The sequence below is a fragment of the Amblyomma maculatum genome, chromosome 4 (assembly GCF_055883805.1).
Source record: "Amblyomma maculatum isolate TAMU_Amacu chromosome 4, ASM5588380v1, whole genome shotgun sequence".
NCBI lineage: Eukaryota > Metazoa > Arthropoda > Arachnida > Ixodida > Ixodidae > Amblyomma > Amblyomma maculatum.
In genome coordinates, this window is record NC_139347.1 from 141,572,115 (window position 1) to 141,596,060 (window position 23,946).

The 23,946-nt window shown below is 47.8% G+C and overlaps 1 protein-coding gene across 1 annotated transcript in view; it reads left to right on the forward strand.

Annotated features, from left to right (window-relative positions):
- Positions 1-20,975: 20,975 nt before the first annotated feature.
- The window catches only part of LOC146193205 (uncharacterized), a 65,197-nt gene continuing 62,226 nt past the window's right edge, over positions 20,976-23,946 (forward strand). The window contains exon 1 of the mRNA XM_084600499.1: positions 20,976-21,148. Within this exon, the coding sequence (XP_084456625.1) occupies positions 21,040-21,148 (109 nt within the window). The 5' untranslated portion in view covers positions 20,976-21,039. The remainder of the gene's footprint in view (positions 21,149-23,946) is intronic.

Consider the following 23,946-nt stretch of genomic DNA (forward strand, 5'->3'; position numbering starts at 1 on the left):
CAAAATACACAGGACCCCCGTTTCTATCTGCTAACGTTTCTTTGACATTTAGGAAAAAACACGCCCCCCAAAAAAAGCGCGTCTGAAGTAGAGGGGACGCGCAGAGAAACGTTGAACACAAAAGACCGAGGTGGGGTGATCTTATCTGCTGGGACCCTGACACATGTTTTTTTTTTTCCCGTCCAGATAGCTTGCATGAGTAGCCGACGCATGCCAAATGTTTCTTGACAGTGTTACTTGACTATTGGTTAGCAAGGTTTTACATAAAACTTTCACAAGTTGTGTAAATTACAATTCGCAACAAAACCAACGGAAATAAACAAACAGCATTGAATTTGTGCTGATAATAGCTGCAATAAAATAAACCGCAGTTCAATATTTGTTGCAATCTTGGTCATGTGTTTGCAGGAACAAGAAATATTTTCTTATTTATTTTAACGATTTTCTTCCTGTTGTGAATTATCAAAATTGTCAAATCGTTCATTAATATGTGCGGCTCGTATTTACAGCGCATTGTTTTTTCCGCAATTTCAATAGCATTAAGTTTTACTTTTTCTATTTTCTTAAGACAGTTTTCTTGAGATGGTGGTTAACATAGCATCGATTTGAAAGTAATAACTACAGCGTGTGAGCATTTAGCACAATTCCGCGAAAGTGTTGTTTCATTTCCAGTATCCAAAGTCTATAGAGTGTTCTCATTTCGTGCTAACCTGTTGAAGTCCTGCACCGGAGAAGGTTCTTTATTTATTCTTTGATTGTAGCATCTGTTCTGTATTCAGAATAAGTTTAATGCATCAGAATGCCCGACGATCATAAGGCTGAATCCTGTCATAGACTCACGCATGATGGGGAAATGACAATACTGTACCAGGTTTAATTCTTTGCCGAATGCGCATTCGGGTTGGGTGCGCAAGGGTGCTTGCAGTTCTTAGATACATGTGTTGCTGTTCGCAAAATCAAACCATGCTTGAGGTATCAGCCTCGCTATAAAAAAAAGAAGGTATTTTAAGCCAGCAGTTAGCTCATTCAAAGGTTCCTAAGAAGAGCATTGCTAAAAACTACCTGCATGCCGCTCTTGACAAATCCTGCCTACGTGAAATGACACATATAGCGTGGATGTCTGAATGCAAACACTGACCAGTGCAAGATTTGCCTCTGAGGTGGTCACCTTTGTTTTAGAGGACCTTGCCAGGGATGCTAGGGATGTAGAGCAGCACCGCTGCGCTGAGGAAGCGCAAGGTACAAGATCCGTTGTCATTCCATATAACTATCAAATTTCCCACCGCTTAAAAAAACATGGCTCAGAAAGGTGACGTATTGGTAGTCATCACTGTGCACGAAAAACTGGCTAGCTTGTGCAATATTGTCACGTAGCGGTGACGAGGTTGACGACACAAATGAAGGGGTCGATGATTGCACTAAAGAAACTCTTTATTTGGGCTGACTTGCGCCCGCAAAAGAACTAAGCAACTCGGCGGCGGCGATAGAAACAAACGTGCTCGTCGATCGTCGAACAAAGAATGCCCGTCACACTCGGCAACGCTCAATTTAAAGGCTGCACAGAACAATCTAGATAACGTCGCAAGCAGCTACCAGCACGGGCTGGAACATTGTGGAAAGACAAGCGAGTGGCCGGAACCTTCGAGACAGATCTCGGTGCGTCTTGCGCTACAACAAAACTGATAAAGGTGTGACTCGCGACATCGAGCAGTAACAAACAAAGATTACGGAACTGATACGCGGTCCAGAATCAGAGTGATAAGCCTGTATGCCGGCGGGTGTTAAAAAACAACAAATACTGTTTTGAAGGTTTCGCGGCATTACTCCCCCCTTAAAAAAAAACATCGCCTCGATGTTCCAAAACAAAGCAACTTAAACATAAACGCCACACTTTAACGCGCGTAATATGGCTTCAGTCGTACAACATGTACGATTTCTGGGCGTGCGCGTCGCCGTTGTGATGCTGACGTTCCGTCGGGAATGACTTCATAGTCCAGTGGGCCGACGCGGCGAATGATTTTGTACGGCCCAAAGTATCGACGCAACAACTTTTCACTTAATCCGCGACGGCGAACAGGTGTCCAAACCCACACTTGGTCTCCTGGATTGTACTCTGCGTGGCGTCGTCGTAAGTTGTATCGTCGGCTGTCGGTGCGCTGTTGGTCTTTAATACGCAGCCGTGCGAGTCGTCGGGCTTCCTCTGCACGCTGCAGGTAGGCGGCGACGTCGAGGTTGTCCTCGTTGGTTACGTGCGGTAGCATTGCGTCGAGCGTCGTCGTGGGCTCCCTACCGTACACAAGCTTGAACGGAGTAGCTCTGGTCGTCTCCTGGACTGCCGTGTTATACGCGAAGATCACGTACGGCAAGATGGCGTCCCAGGTCTTGTGTTCAGCGTCGACGTACATAGCGATCATTTTGTTCAGGCGCTCCGTAAGGCCATTGGTCTGGGGATGGTACGCAGTTGTTCGTCGATGGCTTGTGTGACTGTATTCCAGGATGGCTTGCGTCAACTCTGTCGTAAACGCCGTTCCCCTGTCCGTGATGAGCACTTCTGGGGCGCCGTGTCGCAAGAGAATTTGTTCGACAAAAAACTTGCCGACTTCTGCCGCGGTACCATTGGGTAGTGCTTTTGCTTCGGCGTAACGGTTAAGGTAGTCAGTGGCCACGATGATCCACTTGTTACCCATAGAAGAAGATGGAAAGGGGCCAAGGAGATCCATCCCAATTTGTTGAAAGGGCAGGATTGGTGGCGGAATCGGGTTTAGTAGTCCTGCTGGTCTGATCGGCGGCGTCTTGCGTCGTTGGCACTCACACGTCTTCACGTAGTGGGCAACTTCGGCAGGCAGTCGCGGCCAGTAGTACTTCTCCTGGATTCGATGCAACGTGCGCGCAAGTCCGAGGTGGCCTGCTGTGGGCTCATCGTGCAACGCCTGCAGAATTTCTTGCCGGAGGGTTTTAGGCACTACGAGAAGCTGCGCGGTCTTGTTGGGTGCGAAGTTCTTCTTTACGAGGAGGCCATTGCTTAACGCGAACGATGATAAATGTCGCCTGAACACACCAGGAGGGGAAGCGGTCTTTCCTTCCAAGTAATTGGCTAGCGCTTTCAGTTCAGGGTCTGATCGCTGTTGTTCTGCGAAACTGCTGGCGCTTACCGGTCCCAAAAAGGCGTCGTCGTCATCGTCCTTCGGGGGAGCGTCGACGGGAGCGCGGGATAAGCAGTCTGCGTCGGAATGCTTCCGGCCCGACTTATAGACTACAGTCATGTCAAATTCTTGAAGTCGTAGGCTCCATCTGGCAAGGCGGCCGGAAGGATCTTTCAAATTAGCCAGCCAGCAGAGCGCGTGATGGTCGCTTACCACCTTGAATGGTCGGCCGTATAGGTATGGACGAAACTTAGAAGTGGCCCAGATGATTGCAAGGCACTCCTTCTCGGTCGTCGAGTAATTGACTTCGGCTTTTGTGAGGGATCTGCTAGCGTAGGCGATTACTTTCTCCTGTCCGGCATTCTTCTGGACAAGAACGGCTCCTAGGCCCACACTGCTCGCGTCGGTGTGATATTCGGTCTCGGCGTTTTCATCAAAGTGGCCAAGTACAGGAGGGCATTGCAGGCGGCGCTTAAGTTCGTCGAAGGCTTCTTCTTGCGGCGCTTCCCATTTAAAAGGTACGTCAGCCTTTGTAAGCTGCGTCAATGGTTCGGCGATCCGCGAAAAGTTTCTGACAAATCGTCGATAATAAGCGCACAGCCCAAGGAATCGGCGCACAGCTTTCTTGTCGGCAGGCGGTGGGAATTGTGCGATTGCAGCTGTTTTCTCCGGGTCTGGGCGAATACCGTCCTTGCTAACGATGTGACCTAGGAACCGGAGTTCTTCGTAGGCGAAGTGACACTTCTCTGCTTTTAGCGTTAGTCCCGATGACTTGATGGCTTCCAGCACTTTCTGTAGTCGTTTTAGGTGGTCTTCAAAGTTTGACGAGAAGACAACAACGTCGTCCAAATATACCAAACAAATTTGCCACTTCAAGCCTGCCAGGACTGTGTCCATTACTCGTTGACACGTGGCTGGTGCGGAGCAGAGGCCAAATGGCATCACCTTGAACTCATAAAGGCCGTCCGGTGTGATGAATGCGGTCTTTTCGCGATCTCTTTCGTCGACCTCAATTCGCCAATATCCGCTCTTCAGGTCCATCGATGAGAAGTACCTTGCATTGCAGAGCCGGTCGAGAGTGTCGTCGATGCGGGGAAGCGGGTAGACATCCTTCTTCGTTATGCTATTCAAGCGGCGGTAATCAACGCAGAAGCGAAGTGTGCTGTCTTTCTTCTTGACCAAAACGACTGGTGCCGCCCAGGGGCTGTTCGAGGGCTGGATTACGTCATCACGTAGCATTTCCTCAACTTGATCGCGAATGGCCTGGCGTTCTCGCGGCGATACAGGATATGGGCTTTGGCGCAGAGGTCGGGCGTGTTCGTCCGTTATAATGCGGTGCTTGGCCAGTGGTGTTTGTCGTACCTTTGACGATGACGAGAAGCACTCCGCGTAGCTTCGAAGAAGATTGAGAATCTGGTCTTTCCTGCTGTGGGTCAATGCCGGGTTGATGTCAAACTTGGGCTGACGGAATTGGTCTGGTGAGTCTTCCAGCGTTTGGTCGTGGAGGGCGAATACATCTTTGAGGTCGGCTAATTCGTCGAGAAAAGCGATCGTCGTGCCCTTGTTGAGATGCCGGTATTCTTCGGTGAAGTTTGTTACCAGCACCTGAGTTTGACCTCTCCGGAATTTCGCGATGCCTCTTGCGATACAGACACCTCGTTCTAAGAGCAATTGGATATTTCCTTCGACGACGCCTTCAGCGGTTTCGATGTTTGCGCTACCTACGCAGACTGCGATGCTTGATCGGGGCGGGACGGTCAATTCTTCATCGAGGACGTTTAGAGCGATGTGTTGCATCGACGTCGTCGTAGCAGGAATGGCTTTGTCTGCAGAGAGCTTGATGACCTTGGATCGCAGGTCGATGATAGCCCTATGTTCATTTAGGAAGTCCATGCCTAAAATCACGTTGCGGGAGCACTGCTGCAAGACCACAAAGCTGGTGGGGTAAGTACGCCCATTTACGGTTATTCTTGCAGTGCATCGTCCCGATGGAGTAATCAGGTTGCCACCTGCGGTGCGAATCAGCGGGCCATCCCAAGCGGTGGTAACTTTTCTGAGCTGAGAGGCTAACGGTCCGCTGATGACTGAATAGTCAGCTCCGGTGTCTACTAGGGCAGTGACGCTGCGACCGTCGATATCAACTTCAAGGTCACTTGTTCGCGTCCTCGCATTGCACGTGGGCCTTAGTGTCCGATCTCGGCTCCGTCGTTTCTTCAGGTCATGGCCGGGGCATACCGTTGTTACTTCGCTGGGCGGCGGTGTCTGCTTGCACTCTGGTCGTGTTGTCGTCGATGTCGTCGTGTGGAGCGGCGATGAAATGTTTGCGTCGTCGTTAGTGGTCATCGGCGGCGGAAGATGTTCGTCTTTTCGCCGTTGAGCAACCTCACCTCCAAAGGTTGCTCTGTTTAGTTTCCCCTGCGCGGGCTTGGGGACCTTCCGCGCATACTCTCATCATAGGTACGGCCTGGCGACGCAAAGCGGGCCCTGTACGGCGATGGAGACCTGAATCGACGGATTGGTGGCGCAATCTCACCGCTACGCAGATAGTTGTCAATTTCTTGTGGTCGTTCACCTGGGCGTGGTCGTGGAGCGTCGACTGCAAATCCGCGGATACCGATTCGTCGGTACGGGCAGTGCCGCAGAATGTGGCCGGCCTCACCGCAGTGGAAGCATAATGGCCGGTTGTTTGCAGTCCTCCAGGCGTCGCACTTCCTGGGGTTTGGGGGTCGTTGGTAGGCTTGGCGGGCGGGGGCCAAGGGGCGGTTTTCAGGAACAGGACGGTTGCGGCGAGGGCTCGGAAAGTCATTACGTCGGGGCGGAGGGCGACGTAATGCACCAGCGTAGTTCATCGCTGTTGCCTCGTGTGCTGGAACAGTCGCAGCCGTCGCTTGAGGAACGCCCAGCGCCTGCTGGACTTCTTCACGGACGACGTCCTCGAGCGTCGCCACCTGCGGTTGTTGCGATGATGGCATCAGTCGGCGGAGCTCCTCTCGCACGATCTCCCGCATGAGGTCCCGAAGGTTCTCTCCGCTTGTAGATGCGCTGGGGTAGTGGATTGAGCAGTCCGGCTGAAGTGGTCGCTCGTAGTGGCGCGTTCGGGTGGCCAACGTCTTCTCAATAGTAGACGCCTCCGTTTCAAATTCCGCCACAGTTCTTGGCGGATTTCGCACAAGACCCGCAAAGAGCGACTCTTTAACGCCTCGCAATAGAAGTTTGACTTGCTCACCTTCGGTCATATTAGGGTCGGCGCGGCGAAAGAGGCGCTTCATCTCCTCAACATACGCCAAGACAGGCTCGTTAGGGAGTTGAAGTCTTGACTGAAGGAGGGCCTGGGCTCTTTCCTTTCGGACGGCGCTTGAAAAGGCAGTCAGAAACGCTTCCTTGAAAATCTCCCAATCCTTCATAGCTGCCTCATGATTTTCGAACCAAACTCGGGCATGTCCTTGAAGAACAAAGTAGACTTGCCTGAGTTTTGCGGCGTCGTTCCAGCCATTGAATTCTGCAACACGGTCGAAAAGGTCCATCCAGTCTTCTGCATCTTCGTCCGGTCGTCCATGGAAGCAGGGGGGCTCACGGGGTTGAACGAAAACAACCGGTGCTGTAGGCTGGGCCATTGTCAGCGTCGATGTCTTCCGAAATCGAATGGGGTCAGGTAGCAGACCGTGCTCTGGCTGTAGGCCTTGAAGTCGGCGGCTGGCTCGGTGACCTGTAGGCTGGTCTTCCAGGGCGACAGGAACACGGCTTGGGTCTTCGCTTGAAGGATAAAAGGCAGCACCTCCACCAGATGTCACGTAGCGGTGACGAGGTTGACGACACAAATGAAGGGGTCGATGATTGCACTAAAGAAACTCTTTATTTGGGCTGACTTGCGCCCGCAAAAGAACTAAGCAACTCGGCGGCGGCGATAGAAACAAACGTGCTCGTCGATCGTCGAACAAAGAATGCCCGTCACACTCGGCAACGCTCAATTTAAAGGCTGCACATAACAATCTAGATAACGTCGCAAGCAGCTACCAGCACGGGCTGGAACATTGTGGAAAGACAAGCGAGTGGCCGGAACCTTCGAGACAGATCTCGGTGCATCTTGCGCTACAACAAAACTGATAAAGGTGTGACTCGCGACATCGAGCAGTAACAAACAAAGATTACGGAACTGATACGCGGTCCAGAATCAGAGTGATAAGCCTGTATGCCGGCGGCTGTTAAAAAACAACAAATACTGTTTTGAAGGTTTCGCGGCAATATAGTGCAAGGATATAGTGCACAAGCAGCTAAGTATGCAGTATCGAACAGGCAGATTCGTGCCGAGGGAGAGTGCCGTCATTTACCATATACCAATCTCCCGTGTCAGAAGCGACACAGAACAAATTGGATGTTGCAGAAACGTCGCGCTTCAGAGCTCCACGCAGGATTAGACGCACTGGCGGGGTGGTGGGGAACTGGCCGTCTATGTCGTCAGTGCCGTGGTTCTGTTCCAAAAACGTGCACCTCCATTCTGCGAAACGACAATCTTGAAGAAGTTCGCGTTCGAAACAAGCAGAAAAGTATACGAAGCATACTACATTAAGATGGAATCCACTTGTGTTAGCAATTGAAGCCTCCGTCGTCTTATCCGATAACTTAAGGAGTCGCACGTACGGCAACGTGCCAGTGTTCTTATTTTGCCATTACTTAATTTGCCAAGATCAGCTTCACTCTAGGGGTGGACCACGTTTATGTCGGCTTTCAGCACCTTCTTATCCAAAGCATGATTTACTGTGCTTGGTACGTCACGATATAGAAAGTGATGTAGGCTCAATGCTGCAGAATAGGGCAACCGCTGAACTGAAATTTTTAACTGACGTTAAGCAGGGTTTTAGATTCCAGGAAAGCTACAAAACATCAATTCACATTTGGTTATAGAGGTCCGCACTGAGTGCTTTTGACCTATGCGATGAGAGGGTGACGTCGAATTCCAGCCCTCCAGGACGCTTAGACCTCGAGTAAGACCCACTGCCTCAAAGCCAAAGCTTCGCACTTTATTAGAGCGGTTTAATAAGTGTCCCTACATTTTCTTAACATAAAGATGACCAGCTGAGATACATGCCGCTAAGGCTAAAGTCGCACCAGAGAGCACCCGTCTCGCATACTGTTAAAACGTCTACCAGGTCCGAAGAAGAGGAAGACTTTAGGGAAGAAGGCTTCGAGGGTTTGCGTGATACTTGCTCTCGAACGCTCAACACTACCTCTCATCTTTAGCGCCCCACATTCACTCTAAGTCTGACTCAATATTAATAAACCAGGCAGCTGAGATAAAAGTAAGCCCAATTCCGGGTAGTCGTGGTATGTCCTTGGATCTCCAGCTGGCAGGTTGAAACTATGACAGCCCTGATTTTTGTGCACCTGATTGTGCTTAGCCATTTCTGTGGAAGGAAAGAGGCCTCCTTTCTTCCGCGGATTTCCCATGTTATTGTGCAAGCGGTTGATTGCTTCTCGTGTGAAGCAGTGAACGGGTTCGAGAATGGGTTCGAAGCAGTGTGAAGTGTGAACGAAACAACGAACGCCACTGCTCGTACTAGGCCGCGGGAAGATGTTCCATTCGGCGGGCTACAGTGTTCTACAAGGCTGTAAACCGGAACGTTGTTAATCGGGGTGCACCTCAGCCTGCATGCCCGAGAGCTTTGGTTAGCGGCGCTTCGTTTGAAGACCTCTTGGTAGGGCGGATAACGCACAAAACAATCAGTGTGCGCCTAGCTTTGCACCCTGTGGCAATGCGCCGACGACAGGCGCTTGACTCCTCTCCCCCCCCCCCCCCCTCCCATAGCGAGAGCAGCTGTCATTAGGAAAGCTGTTAAAAAAAAGAAGAAAAAATATCAGAGCGGTGGGCAGACCACGCACGCTGGTCCACGGCTGGGCTCAAAAGGCGGCTGTGGCTGGTCTTATCAGATCTCCCTGAGGCACCGGGTGGAGACATGGATGGACGTGGCAGCATTGCTCTCGGAAGGATACACATGCGTTCACCACCGCGTGTTCCTTTCCCGCTCTCTGTCCAAAGAAAGGGTCTTCCTACAGCTCAGTCCCCCCCCCCCCCCAAAAAAAAAAAAAAAGAAAAAGAAAAGAGCGAACGGCAGGAATGGCTGGGGAAGCCCTTCAGTTTGTGTTGCTGTGTCCTTTCGATCGGACCGCTCAAGTTGTTGACGCTTGTTGAAACAACACTTTGGTGCGCTGTTGCAAATTCTATATGCTCAAGGACGTCTGTGTACTATGTGCGCGAATAAGTTTCCATTGTGACAGTGTCCTCGGATATTATTGGGAAATGCGCGGTCCAAGTGAAAGGTGTGTAGGACGTCATGCAGGTTCTGGGTGAGTTTCATTTTTTTTTTTTTTTTGCCGCTCTTGCCTTCACAGTGCAGACAATCCGTTTTCCGGTTTTTGCATATGCGGGTTTGTCCGGAATGAAGCAGATCAGCTATGGAGTTGTGAACTTAGGCGAATTAATGCAGAGTGCTGATTTAGGCTAGTTGGCGCATATGTGTTGCTCTTCTGTTCCCGTTCTATAAGCACTGCTTTTTTCATAAGTGATCGTAGATTTAAGCACACTATTCAGGAAGCATAATCAAACCTTATGTATGAAATTCTGGCCTGTTCACTTTGCACATCGTACTGTTCTAGTTCGGCGCTGTCTGGTCCTATTCTCGTATAGCCTTAATAGAAATTGGAAAAAAAAAAGATTTTACGCAATACTGAGGCGGAGTTTGTGAAAACCAGAAGCGCAACAGAGGTACGTGTTTCACTTTGCGTTTTCGGTTTGTTCTTGGACGAAAGCGGGATGCGATACGGCGCCGTGTCCTAACAACAGCATTTTTACGCGGCGTTTCCCAAATGACACTACATGTACATGTCTGGAGTTATCGCGCACGGCCCCGGGCTCGCATGCTATGTCCCCCCATCCCAACACCCTCTGCGAAGCGATCGAGGGTCATGACCCCCTGACTCCCTCGAAATTTACGCTTCTGTGTGATAGCGTTTTTCTGTTACTTGAATTAGATTACATTGTTCTGTTGTCTAATATGCCGTATACGCCTCATGCCTTCCGTCTGCGGCTGGTTAGAAGTTAGAACCTCCTCCTTCCTCATGCGCTGTGTAAATGTATTTGATCACTCTATCTCCTTCAAACACATGGCGTGTGAACCGATGGGCAGGTTTGCCCGGTGAACTATGGCAGTGGTTATTTTCCTTCCTCCTCGAAGTTTCGCCTTTGATTGGCATGCTTAGGGCACTGCAATAATTGTTCTTTGCACTTTTCACAGCCTCTGGTTTCCATGTGCAGTGCATATCTTAATCTCCCCAACTGTCGGAACAAGTACCAGATGGCTCTTGCCAGTGATACGCTACAGCATGAACGCAGCCCCGTCATTTATTTAAGTGCATTGTTAGCTTCTAAACATTCGGATTGCTAAATGATCAACGCGGCTTGACACTGCCGAAAACAGACGCAGATAAGAATAGTTTGCACCTACTTTGACTCGCTGTAACGTTGTCATGGATCGAAAATAACGAAAAATAACTAAAATATTCAAACTGCTGGGCATGAGGTTGAGGGTGAGGGAAGGCAAATGAGATGAGGGTGAGAGTGAGTGAGGACCAGCAATATTTTTTAAGTGAGGATGAGGGCGAGGGAGGGCGAATAATTTTTTTAAGCGAGGGTGAGGGAGGGCTGCCGATTGTAAATTGAGGGCGAGGGAGGAAAGGCCAAAATGAGGGCATTTTCCCACCTCTGCCTATAAGTAATCTGGCGAACTTAAAGGAATATAGACTCGTACATTGCCTGTTCCGGTATTTGTGCTTTAATCGATTCACAGTGGTCCAAAACAGAGGGAATGCGACCCAAAAAGGCCCAGCACAGCTCAAATAATGAATTACCAGTGCATTTATCAGGACCAGTTACGGTTTCGATCTTTCTAGGCACGATCCCGCGATGACGTCAAAGATACGTTGGATGGATGGATTACGAGAGCATCCCCTTTGAAACGGGGTGGTAGCAGTAGCTATCATGCTCATTTTTCTCCCTATATCTTAATTATTGTTTTAGATTGGTTAACTCTACCATCATTTAATTTATTACATTTTTGTTTCGACATTACTAACATTATGTCACTTATCTGCTTTTAAGCCACCAATCTTCCAGTCGTTTTTTTGTTAGCTTCCACCGCCAGTTTATTCACCAGGTCACTGGTATGTCTAAACCCCAGAGCGTCAGGAAGAGTGACTGTGCCTGCATCGACTTCCGGATGGATACCGTTACATTCGAGTATAATATGGGCAATTGTTTCACTGGAGTTACCACATACAGCACATGCGTCATCTTCATCGTTAAATTTCTTTTTGTAGCTGCGTGTCCTAAGGCACCCTGATCTAGCTTCAAAAAGTAGGGCACTGCCTCTTGAGTTATCAAAGGAAGCTTCTTTCGTGATCTGCCTTTTCCACTTTCGGTGTAGTTCCACAAGCTGTTTCTTTTCCATCGGATTTATCCAATTTTTACCTTCTTTGTTTTTCACCTGTTGCTTAACACTCCATATTTCTTCGTCCTTGTGACCAGTATACTTACTGGTTAGTTTCCTAGTTCTTTTCCTCCATTGTGAGTGAACGCTTTTTAGGTACAGGTATTTAAATACTTTAGCTACCCATCTGTTACTGTCCAATTTCCTCCGGCCTTCCTTATATAATATTTTACTCTGAGCTTCCCGTAATTCGAAATATGCCGAGCCCATCTCTCCCTGTACCGCCTAATTTGTGGCTTTGCCGTGAACACCTAGTGCTAATCGTCCCACGGCTCTCTGATTTATTTCTAATGTCGACTATACCTCTGATGTTAGGCACAACACCGCCTTTCCGGAAGCAAGCCCGGGCACCATAATTCCTTTCCAAATACCCCTCAAAACCTCATACCTGTTGTATCCCCACAATGCACTATGCTTCATTATCCCGGCATTTTTTCGCCCTTTGGCGTTAAGTGGTTACTCATGTTTTCCAATGTATGCCAATCCTTCGTTTACCCATACCCCGAGATAATTATATTCTGCTACTCTGGGTATTTCATGGCCTTGTATATAAAGACCCTGATCAGTTGAGCGAGAGCGCCACACGAGCGCCCCCTACTGGCAAGGTCGCTTAAACACAAAATCTGATGACGCATTCAGGTCGCGTTTTTCGTCTGCTTGCTGTCGCATGTGCAAAAAAATAGGGTCGTCGAGCAGCGCTCCAGCGTAGCATAATTAGTACTGCGAAGTTGTTTCGTCCAATAGCGTGTATGTTACTAACATTGCCGGGCACTTTGATCCCGACCCGGTCGCCTGCGACTCAAGCGACGAAGCAGGAATCAGCAGCAGCCACGAAGACTTGATGGGTTGAGGCGCAGGAAATGTGAACTAGTAGGAATGTGGAACAAAGGAACTGATTACTGCGAAGATGCCGCTTTATCAGTCCGGTTGGCCAGCGATGTAAGCCAAGCTGTTGTTCCAAAAGAAATGTTTTAGTAATGACGCGATTAGCCGCCGTAACCCGTAAGCTCTCCCGATGGCTCCCGTGCTGACGCCTGTTGGCGCGCTGATTGGCCTCGATGGGGCAGGCCTGCTTGCCGCCGTCCAAGCTTGTGGCGCCGTATGGCGCTGTCAAGGCAATCTGGGTGCGTAAAGCCGTGGCCGCCGCGATCGGCTCCCAAGTCATAGCGGCCTCATAGCATATACGCTATCGGTAATCTAGCTATCGCGGATCGCTGTTTATTCGCTTACATAACTATTTTTCTTTCTTACTGATCTGTTGCGTTGCTTCTTCAGATTTAGGCTAATTCAGGACCTCACCATCCTGTGGTCACTGCATCGCACTTTCCCGATTACCGCTACAGCTTGCATAATGGCAGGGGTTGAACACAGTATGAAGTCAATTTCATTTTTAGTCTCCCCGTTAGGACTTTTCCATGTCCATTTCCGGTTTTTTCGTTTGCTGAAGAAGGTATTCATAATTCGTAAGTTATTGCGCTCTGCAAACTCAACTTGTAACTCTCCCCTGCTATTCTTAGAGCCTATGTCATAGTTACCTACTGCCTGGTCTCCTGCCTGCGTTTTCCCTACCTTGGCATTGAAGTCGCCCATTAGTACAGTATATTGTGTCTACTTTTCGCATTGCCGATTCTACATCTTCGTAGGAGCTTTCAACTGCCTGGTCATCATAACTACATTTGGCAAGCACTTGCAGATTATGACTAGCAGCTTACCGGTATCGCTCAAGAGGAAAGTATACAACAGTTGCATCTTACCTGTACTTACCTATGGGGCTGAAACGTAGAGGCTAACCAAGAGGGTTCTACTTAGGTTGAGGACTACTCAGTGGGCTATGGAACGAAAAATGGTAGGGGTAACATTAAGAGATAGGAATCGTGCAGAGTGGGTCAGAGAAATAACTCAAGTTATTCACATTCTAGTGAAAATTAAGACGAAATGGGCATGGGCAAGACATGTAGTGCGAAGAGAGGTTAACCGATGGTCGCTTAGGGTAAAAACGTGAATTCCAAGGGAAGGAAAGCGTAGCAGGGGGTGACAGAAAGGTAGGTGGGCGGATGACGTTAAGAAGTTCGCAAGGGTCAAGTGGATGCAGCTAGCACAGAACCGGGTTAATTGGAGAATTATGGAAGAGGCCTTCACCCTGCAGTGGGTATAGTCAGGAGGATGATGATGATAACTATTTTTACAAAGGACTATGAGTCACGATTAAATTGCGAGGATTATTCGGCCAATACTGAGGTCCTGGTAGATGTAATTACAGTGATACAAGCGAACTTTGTTTTCCTACAGCTGCTGCCCAGTGCGACGCATCTGATGTTTGCTAGCTCCGCTGCTGAAGGGGTCGCGCAAAGCAAAAAAATATTGTACGATATGGGCTTGCCAGTAAAGCGGCGCTAAAGTACGATGTTTATTACAGCGTTAGCCCGTTCCGAAGCACCGTTCGCTGGCGCTGCGATGTGAAACCAGCTAGGGCTAGCGACGTCTAGGGTAGGCGGGGAGGGGCGCAGTTCGTTCCCGGCGCGCCATCGAGAGGCACCGTTGCCGTAAGCCCTGCACTTGTGCAAGCATGCTGTTGGGGCCCGAGTTCAGCAGGAAGTCTCCATATGTACACCGGTGAGGTAATTGTAACATGCATCAACGAAGAAGCCATCGAGTAAAGCGAGCAGAAGCATAGTTCTTTCTCAGGGCACGGCCGGAAGCGGCTGCGGTGCTGCTCGAGTCCGGCTATGTGTCGTCACTGCTCTTTGCTTTGCCGACGCCACGTCACAGTTGTTTGATTACGTCATGTTGCTTACCTATGTACACGTTTTCGTCACAGATATTTCGATGCCTATGGGTTTTGAAAAACGGAGTACTTGCCTGGCTTGGTTTTAAAATCAAATTAAAATATCTTCGCGGCAACGTGCGAGGTTGGGATTGCTTGGGGAGCATCTCTGTGTAACCAGGAAAGCAATCGTATTCCTTCAGACGTTCAAATAGGCATTTTTAAACACATAGGCGTCCTGAGCACTGGGTAGTGCAGCGGAGCCGAACTAACTATGGCGACTAAATGATAAGACAGACAGTACCAAGTATATTAAATTTTTTATGCCAGAAAGATGTTGGCTTGATGAATGGTTCAAAATCAGTGTTCAGATATACCCTCAGTAAAAATTTCTGCAATTGCTCATAGTCGTGATATATGAGCACTATACTTCACAAACTCTTTTTTTTTTTTTCTGTTCTGATTTTCGTATTGAAAGTACGTGTAATTCATTCTCCTCACACATGTTTGACTTTTTATTGTTGTATTATGCTTTGAAGTGACAGGACCATGTTGAGCGTAAATGTATACTGCTTTCGTGTGTGTTGCATGGAGGATGTAGTTAATTCTCATTGCTTTAATACTGTACAGATTTTTAACTGTATGGTTTCTGTATTGATGATCTGTGTGGACATGTCTTTTGTATGCTCTGCTGCTGTCTGTGAATACGGGGGTGAGGGCTTTTCAAGCTGCTGTCCAAAAGCTTTTTTTTAATCTTCCCATATTAAAAAAAAACATCAAAATAAACTATCTATCTATCTGTTTTCAGAAAAATTTCACCAATATTCAGCAAGGTCACTGTCGGTAATATTTTCATCAAGAAAAATTAACTATGCTTTCCAGATTAATTACTATGCCAGGTTTTCTGCTCGCCATCTTCGCAAATCATCTGCAACAATTTGTGCTGTTTATCACTAGAATCTTTGTAACAAATCTTTTCTGACTTTTCAACGCTGAAGGATCCCATCTTTGCGTGGTAGATTGTCGTCGGCTTTGTTTTTCTATGACAGTTGCCATCTCGTCACAGTTGATTGTCGTCATTAGTAAGCAAGGCTGTTTTCAATCTACGGCTCAGAAATACAACACCACACAATGGTTTTTCCGAGCTGTATAATTATAGCTTGATATCCGTGTTATATAACAGAGATTTTGCAACGTTGGCTAAAATATTCGTTGCATATTGCAAGTTTTCCACTTCGCATGAGTGCAGGCACATCGACGCGTATTTCTGTTCCTCCATAGCCCATGCCACAGTGACGTTACTACCCTTCACGACGAGCCCTCAGCACGCGTCGGAGAATAAATTATACGTGAAGATTTCTAGGATGGAAAGAGGATACCTGTTTAAACACAGCACTGGGAGTGTAGTTGAGCACGTAAAGGTCTCTCTTCTACTCTCCTCAGCTGGCAGTCCACCAAAATGAGCGCTACGGCGTGTTCCCGAACACGTTTGCACTTCCCGGTCCAAAGAGGGCAATTAAATAAGCTGCTGTTGGATCCTGACTACATAAATGGCGCTTCGACTTCGTTTCCTTAATTTTCAAGAATTTCGGTAAAAATGTCTTGCAACAGCGCAGGCAAGTAGACTGAGCATGCGTTTGATAGCTTGAGTAATGGTTTGACTGCGGATGTGACATTTCGGGAACTAGGTGACTTACAGTAAGCAATATTTCTTGTAGGAAGAGGCAGTGTATTTTCACATGCTCATAACGATGTTTTTCCCCCTCCTACTGTACACTGGCATTATGCGAATATTGTATAATATTGCAGTGAAGTAAAAAAATGGCACGTGTTTAGACCTAGAACGGTGTGACTAGTACAAGTGACCAAGAGGAAATTTTCTTTATGATGTCTTTTGTAGAAGATTCCGTTATCGTAAATCAAGTCAGGCTATCAATTTCTTGGGTACGCCTGCACTATTTGCAAGACTGAAAGCTGTACAGGCATGTGTGAATTGCAGCGAGGTATGATGCTTCTGTGTGCTCACAAACGCAGTAAAAGTGGCCACGTCAAATGCAGCTGCAGGAATTTTAATATGTCAGCGCCACAGAAAGAACACAGGACCAACTGCTGCCGTCGGTCAGTTGAACATTGCTGTTCGAGATAGCCAGAGGCATCTACAGCGAAGACGTTTGACGCCGTGCTGCTGTCGCCGCGCTTTGCATTAAGGTAATTCGGGGGCAATGATGACTGTGAACTTGGGGCATTTATATCGAATGTTTTTTTTTTTATTCCTAGCTTTTAGAAGTTTAGATCCGGAAGTGACTATGGCTGGCGGCGCTGAAGGGCGCTGCGGTAAATTTCGAAAATATGAAGTGCTTTCACGTGAGGACGTCTCAGAGTACGCCGGATATTTGAGTTTGTCTCCATCGAGTAGAAGCGGTCATGCTCGATATCAAACAAAGGCCATCGGGCCCAGTAGTCGAGCGCCATAATCCCCGACACCCGCGTAAGCTTACAAAAAAAAAAAAAAAAAAAAAAAACGATGTTATGGCTTCAATAGCAATCAAACGTTTTGCGAGTAGTGAACAATGAAGTGCAGAAAGCTTTAGAAAATGTGAAAGGGCGAAATGAGCTGGGGATGGTCAGGTAAGTGCAGGTAATATTGAAAGACGGTGAGGATATCTGCTTGAAATAAACGCCCCCCCTGTTTACCTAATGTCTTAAGACATCGACTGTACTAGTATCTTGAAAGAATTTTAATAATTTCTCTTTTTGTAAGGGGACGCTGAGGAATTGAAAGCTGACTTATCCTATTATATCGTTTACATACAAGATTGTTTATCTTGTAATCGCTAATAAATCAGGCCGACCTTCATTTCATTAAACCGAATAATTATAGTCTTGGAAAAAGGTGCTCTTCGTGGATCATATCCATAATATGAACCAGGTGATAAAAATGCACAGAATATAACCCGCACCTTTATGTAGCCTTATACCCATGCCACACGGGAAAATTATTGTCATTTCCACCGAATGACATTCGTTCAGTTTAATGTCATTTTTTCGACGCGCTGCTACACGACCAAAACAAATGTCATTTGTAAATGATGGCAATTGCGATAGATACACAAATGTTGGTGCGCCTTTGCGAGAATGATGAGAGCTGTGAACGGAAGGAGCGTTTAAAATCATATTTATGTCTTGCATGAATCGTAACCAACCTGTTGATTACGACTACCCATTACAAGTTAGCGACTGCGCCTGATGCCTTTGTTTACGAAAGGGTAGGGAACGTGCGCGCATCGGTGCCTGAGTGTGGAAAGCGGACTAATTGTTTCAACAACGTACATTTTGCACACTAAGTGCAACACGTAAAATATGCAGCGGCTAGTGTATTGACCGACGACGCTTTTATTGAATCTTCGAGTATCGCCCGACGGCGTAGCGCACCACAGCCCCGTAGAGTCTCGTCATCGCAAGATCGTTTGCTCGGCATAAGTGCCCGTCGAACAATGCCGGACCCCAGCCTCAACAAAAAAGCAGACAACAAAATAGCATCACTTGCTGTGCCGGATCCCGAGACCTTACCGAAACGGTGCTGCCCGCGAAAGCGGTGGACGACGGCGCTCTGGCCGTGAACTACGCCCTTCCTCCACGGCTACGCTCTGGTCGTCGCTAGGCCTAAACGGTTTTGCATCGAAGCCACAGCGGTCGGCGCGTTCGGAATAGTCAGTTGCCTATTCGTGGAGCTGCTTACTGTAATTTCAATGGTGTCATAAATTTTCTGACGGTAAACGGAAGGTGTAATTTCGGCGACGTATTATCATTGGAGCTACGAACGTACAGCACGAGATCGGATGAGCTGCCTCACACCGGCGCTGGGGCTGTGAGCAGAAAATCGCTCTGGTTACTTATCACCGATCTTCAGCAAAGGTTATTTTTGAGGTTCCTTTATCCAACCGCGTATTATTTAAGGTCATCAGATTTGGACATGTTTTCTGACGGCTGCGAAAGGGAACCGCTGTGCCGGCGCCCATGGACTGCGGCTGCCGCGGTCAGTGCCGCTTGCGCCGAGGGCGGTGGCTGGTTGGCCGGTAGCGAGGGTTGAATTTTTTTTTCGCGATGCTATTTGGCATGTTTCACATAATTTAATGACTAGTTCCAACATTGTTGATGCACACTAGTATTATAATGCCTGCAGTTTATTTTGAGTATATATTCTCACTGTGTATCTGGTGTTGAGATAACACATGCCCTCGTTTGTCGCATTCGAATGAGTTCCTCAAACTCATTTGGTGCCTAATGTCATTTTCATCGAATGTCATTACATTTTCCCGTGTGGCAGCAAACAAATGTCATTTTGAACAAATGTCATTCGATGGAAATGACATTAAATTTGCCGTGTGGCAGGGGTATTAATAGATTATGGGAAAGCATGTTGCGTTGTGTGGTGTTTAGTCGTTTTACTGGCGCACAAGTTACTGAGGCTGACATGCACCGAACGGGAGAATAAAGAGATATTTTGCTAATATTTATTGCACTATATTTATTTGGTCTACACTTTGTGTAAGATATCTGATTACTTCAGAAACCTAAAACATAAGTAAGGCAACAACTGCATCAAAAACTTAAAAACAACATTGGCTGAAAAGGATTTGATTATCCTAAAATTATCGGAAATGTTTTTCGAGATTTAGATTTTCGTGTAATAATTTAAAATATGATTTATTATGAGATTGTCTACACATGTTCCTAAAATGGTTTGTCAGTTTTTGCCAGAAAAAGTTGCAAGGTGTGTGTGCCAATGCGAACGCGGCATAAGGCTACTTCAGTAAAACGCTTATGATGGTCCATTTCCTAAGCTCGGCTCAAAAAATTATTATTGTTATGTTCCTTTTCCCACGCCTTATGCAATTTATCTTTTAATTAATGTGTATTGACTTCGTGCATTCTTTATAGGGCTTGTTCAGATTTTTCTATTTTAGCAGTACGCGCTTGTGCATAACAGTTATGCGCTCTTTCGTTACCTTACATGACGATGTTGTTTAGCTCCCAGCAGAATCCTATTGTATGTCCTTGTGTTCTTGTGCGTTGTTGCGTACGATATCACCTACTGAAGGTTGAACAGCGCCTCTTGATTGTAGTGCTATGTGTAGACTCAGCGAGCCAGTGCACATTATACTGTCTTTAATCTCTCATTTATTATTTTCTCTACAGATGGGCACATAATCAAGCATTCAGCCGTAAAAATTGATGCCCAGCGTTACAGTAGTCGTGCTATTCAGAATGCGTTCGCTGGAAGTCGCTGATTTCTTCTACTCGTTCACCTGAGTCGGGTCATGGAGCATCCAGTGCGGAACCGCGAAGTCAGATCAGTCTGTTCGGGCAGTGGCGTAGAGTGTGCCGGGCCTCGCCACAGTGAAGCGGGCGGTGGTTCGCTGTCCTCCAGGCGTCGAACCTCCTGGGGCTGGATGGTTGTTCGTAGGCTTGGCGGTCGGGAGCCGAGCTCGGGCGTTTAGGAGCAGCCTGTTCGCGTCGAGAGGTGCTTGGAGGGCCTCGTCGAAAGCAGGTCGGATTTAAGCAGTTGTATAGTTCATTACTGTGGTTTCTCGTAAGAAGGCGTGGGATGCCCTCTCTAGATGAACGCACAATGCTTGCCGCACTTTTTCACGCATGGCATACGTGAGCGTCGAAACCTGGCACTGTTTCGGAGGTGGCAGCAGTCGGCGCAGTTCTTCGCGAACGACTTCACAGATAAGCTTTGCTTAAATCATTGGTGGTGTTCACCATGTCCAGGGGAGCTGTGTTGACTTGTGACAGGTGGCTGTACTGTCGAGTCTAGGCGTCTAGATTAAGTTCTATGGCGAACGCTCCTCTTGCAAATTTGGCCACGGTTTTGGGCGGGTTTCTTGCGAAGCCAGGAAAAAGGAATTCTTTGACGACTCGCAACAAATATTCACTTTTATTTCTTCAGTCATTTCAGGCTCTTCGCGGCGAAATAGGAGCTTCGTTGCTTCAGCATAACTCAGGTCGTACCCAATTGGCAGCTCTATCTTGGTTTGGGGAAGCATTTCCGCTTTTTCGCTTCGGAAGACACTTGCAAAGGCCGTTAGAAGCTCTGCTTGAAATATGCCTCAATCGTCCGGAGAAGTCTCATGATTTTCAAGCCAGACTGAAGCAGGTCTTTGAGGTGCAAAGTATGCTTGTCTCAACTTTGCAGCGTCATTCCACGCGTTGAATCTCGCCACGTAGACGGAGAGGTCAAGCCTTTATTCCACATCCTCTTCAGTTCGTCCGTGAAGGAGGGGGCGGGGAGCTCACGAACTTTCCTGCAATAATTTCAGACTGATATCGGCGCATCTCAAGATAAACAGAAAACGATAAAGGTGTGTTTCGCGGCAACGAACAAATAACACAAAATCGTTCCGTGCACGCCAGTCACAATGATAAGCCAGCATATCAGCAGCTGTTGGAAGGAAGGAAATAAAGATTACAAAGGTTCTAGGTGGTATTTAATCTTGCTGACTATGCTACTAAGGTATCACGTTCGGAGAAAAACAAAAATAGTTTCCAAAATGCAAATTTTCAGGTTGACCGGAAGTCTTCGTGAATGACCATGCAGTCTTCGTGGAGCAACATCTTCACTCCTGTGGTAGTCATTGCTCTCTTCGTAACGTGTGTTCTGGACCACAGTTCTTCATGCAATACTCAGACACCGCGTAAGTGACATTTTATATCATTTTATGTGCTTATTATAGCACTTTCTGGCACAACTTTAGCAATCATAGCAGCTTTTTACGAAGTTTGCGCGGAAGAGAGATGCGTCAGGAAATACGGTCATATCTAAGCACCGTAACGATTTCAGCACGAGGTTGCATTGTTGGCACACCTTGTGTTCTGGATGAGCAGAGTAACATGTGTTTTGATTTTCGTTCATGGCCACCTTTTCTGGACACCTGTAGCCATCCCCATCCGATGGCCGACTGCCGAGAATCATTGCAACTGGTTAAGATATTTCCAACTCGTAAATCCGAGAAAATGAGAAGACCTCCGGGAAATCTTTGGGAACAGTTACCTGCCGTGTTTCCTAGCCGCTTGATACACTGTTGTTAAAATATGTGTGCTGATATAAGGTAAGGCCATTGCTACACAGGTTTAATTGGACTGATTAGCATTAACGTTGACATCGTTATTGCTATTTATGGTCATCATTGTCAAGAAAGTCATCGCATAACTATTCAGAGTACAGCTTGATTGTTGGAATAACTTATAAGGTCATTTTGTTAGACAGACGGAATAATGAAATCACACAAAGATCTGGCCATCACATAATTAAGGCTTTTAAAATGGTCATGGCAGCTAGTATTTTAGTTTAAACGGATTAGTGAATTTTATTTCACACATGTGAAGTTATAATTCCGCGAAATTGGAGCTGATTTGTTGCTGTAGATATTTTTAAAATGAACTTCTTTGTTATTTCGAAAGCAACTTCCATGGTCTGACACATATTGGCCACTGACGATACAACAAAATATTATTCCCATATCGTCTGCTATTCGCGATGTCGGCTGCACTACTGCGTGCACGCAAGGACGGTTGTCGGTCAGGTTTTTTTCTTCAGCAAAAAGATTTATATTTCCGTATTCTCTTTTTTTTTTTCTCCGAGAAGCCTTCACTATAATATTGTCACGGACAACAGGGCTAGACTTGACTAAAACGACGGGACGAAGCTGTACCAGCAGGCAAACGTTCGGCGCACAGCACGAGAGTCAACTTCAGTGTCCTCTTCTTCCAGGCGCAGCTAGAACATGGTGACACCAGGTGGCATTACTCCCCCTCTTAAAAAAAAAAAGAAATAAGGGACGGAGCGTGAGCGATGGCCAATGTAAGCGGAAAGAAAGATCAGCACATGGACAGCATAGATAACGGAGGAGGGGTAAGATGTCCTACGCGACAACGAAACAAACGCATAGCGCACTACCGCGTGAAATAGGGCTTCATGCGGACAACATGCACGACCTCGGAGCGTGGTTGCCGACGCGAGGGCTGCACAGTACCCACTGGAAGAACTTCGTAAGTCACTTCCGTGACTCGGCGCAGAACTTCGTAAGGTCCGAAGTAACGGGAAATCAGTTTATCACACAAGCCGGGCCGACGCACCGGGGTCCACACCCAAACTTTCTCTCCAGGATGGTATGCGACGTGCCGATGACGGAGGTTGTAGCGGCGTGCATCCGTGCCCTGCTGCTGTTGAATGTGAATGCGGGCAAGTTGACGTGCTTCCTCAGCGCGCTGAGCAAACTGCTCGGCGTCTGGCATGAGTGGATGATCATCTGGGCAGCTCGGAAGCATGGCATCCAACATCGTCTGAACGTCACGTCCGTAGACTAGGCGAAATGGTGTAAAACGCGTCGTCTCTTGGGTGGCCGTGTTGTAGGCAGAAGTGATGTAGGGGAGAATTTCATCCCAGTTTTTGTGCTGCGAGTCAATGTACATTGCGATCATGTCGGCGATGGTTTTGTTGAGTCTCTCCGTGAGGCCATTCGTCTGCGGGTGATATGCAGTAGTTTTTCGGTGGCTGGTATGACTAAGCTCGAGCACGTCGTGCATGAGCTGTGCCGTAAACGCGGTGCCTCGATCGGTTACGACTAGGGACGGTGCGCCATGACGCAACACGATTTGCTGCATAAAGAACTGAGCGATCTCAATTGATGTGCCGCGCTGCACTGCCTTGGTTTCCGCATAACGTGTGAGATAGTCGGTCGCAACTATAATCCATTTGTTTCCCATCGATGACAGCGGAAATGGGCCCAGTAGGTCGATGCCGACTTGGTCAAACGGCGTCCGAGGTGGAATAATAGGTTGGAGCAAACCCGCGGGCTTGAGAGGAGGCACCTTTCGACGTTGACACTCGCGGCAGCCTCTGACGTAGCGATGGACGGCGTCAGAAAGTTTAGGCCAATAATAGGCTTGACGAACTCGAGCGAGTGTGCGTGCAAAGCCCAAGTGGCCGGAGGTGGGCTCATCGTGGCAAGCAAAAAGGATATCGTCGCGAAGGTCGGCCGGCACGACAAGGAGGTGCGCTCGATCAACAGTGCTGGAGCTTTTCTTGAATAAAACGCCATTCCGAAGACAGAATGCAGACAGGTGCCTTCCAAACTGGCGGGGGACGTCAGCAGCGCGACCCTCCAGGTGGTCAATGACAGGTAGAAGGTCTGGGTCAGCTCGCTGTCGGGTCATTATGTCTGAGGCATTCACTAGTCCAAGAAAACCTCTGTCATCCGTGACGTTATCGACAAATCCGACGGGTGCCCGGGAGAGCGCGTCAGCATCTTCGTGCTTCTGACCAGATTTGTACACAATGCAGTAATCAAATTCTTGGAGGCGAAGGCTCCATCGTGCTAGGCGCCCCGATGGGTCACGGAGATTGGCCAGCCAGCACAAAGAATGGTGGTCAGTAACGACTTTAAACGCACGGCCATAGAGGTAAGGCCTAAATTTCATAGTTGCCCACACA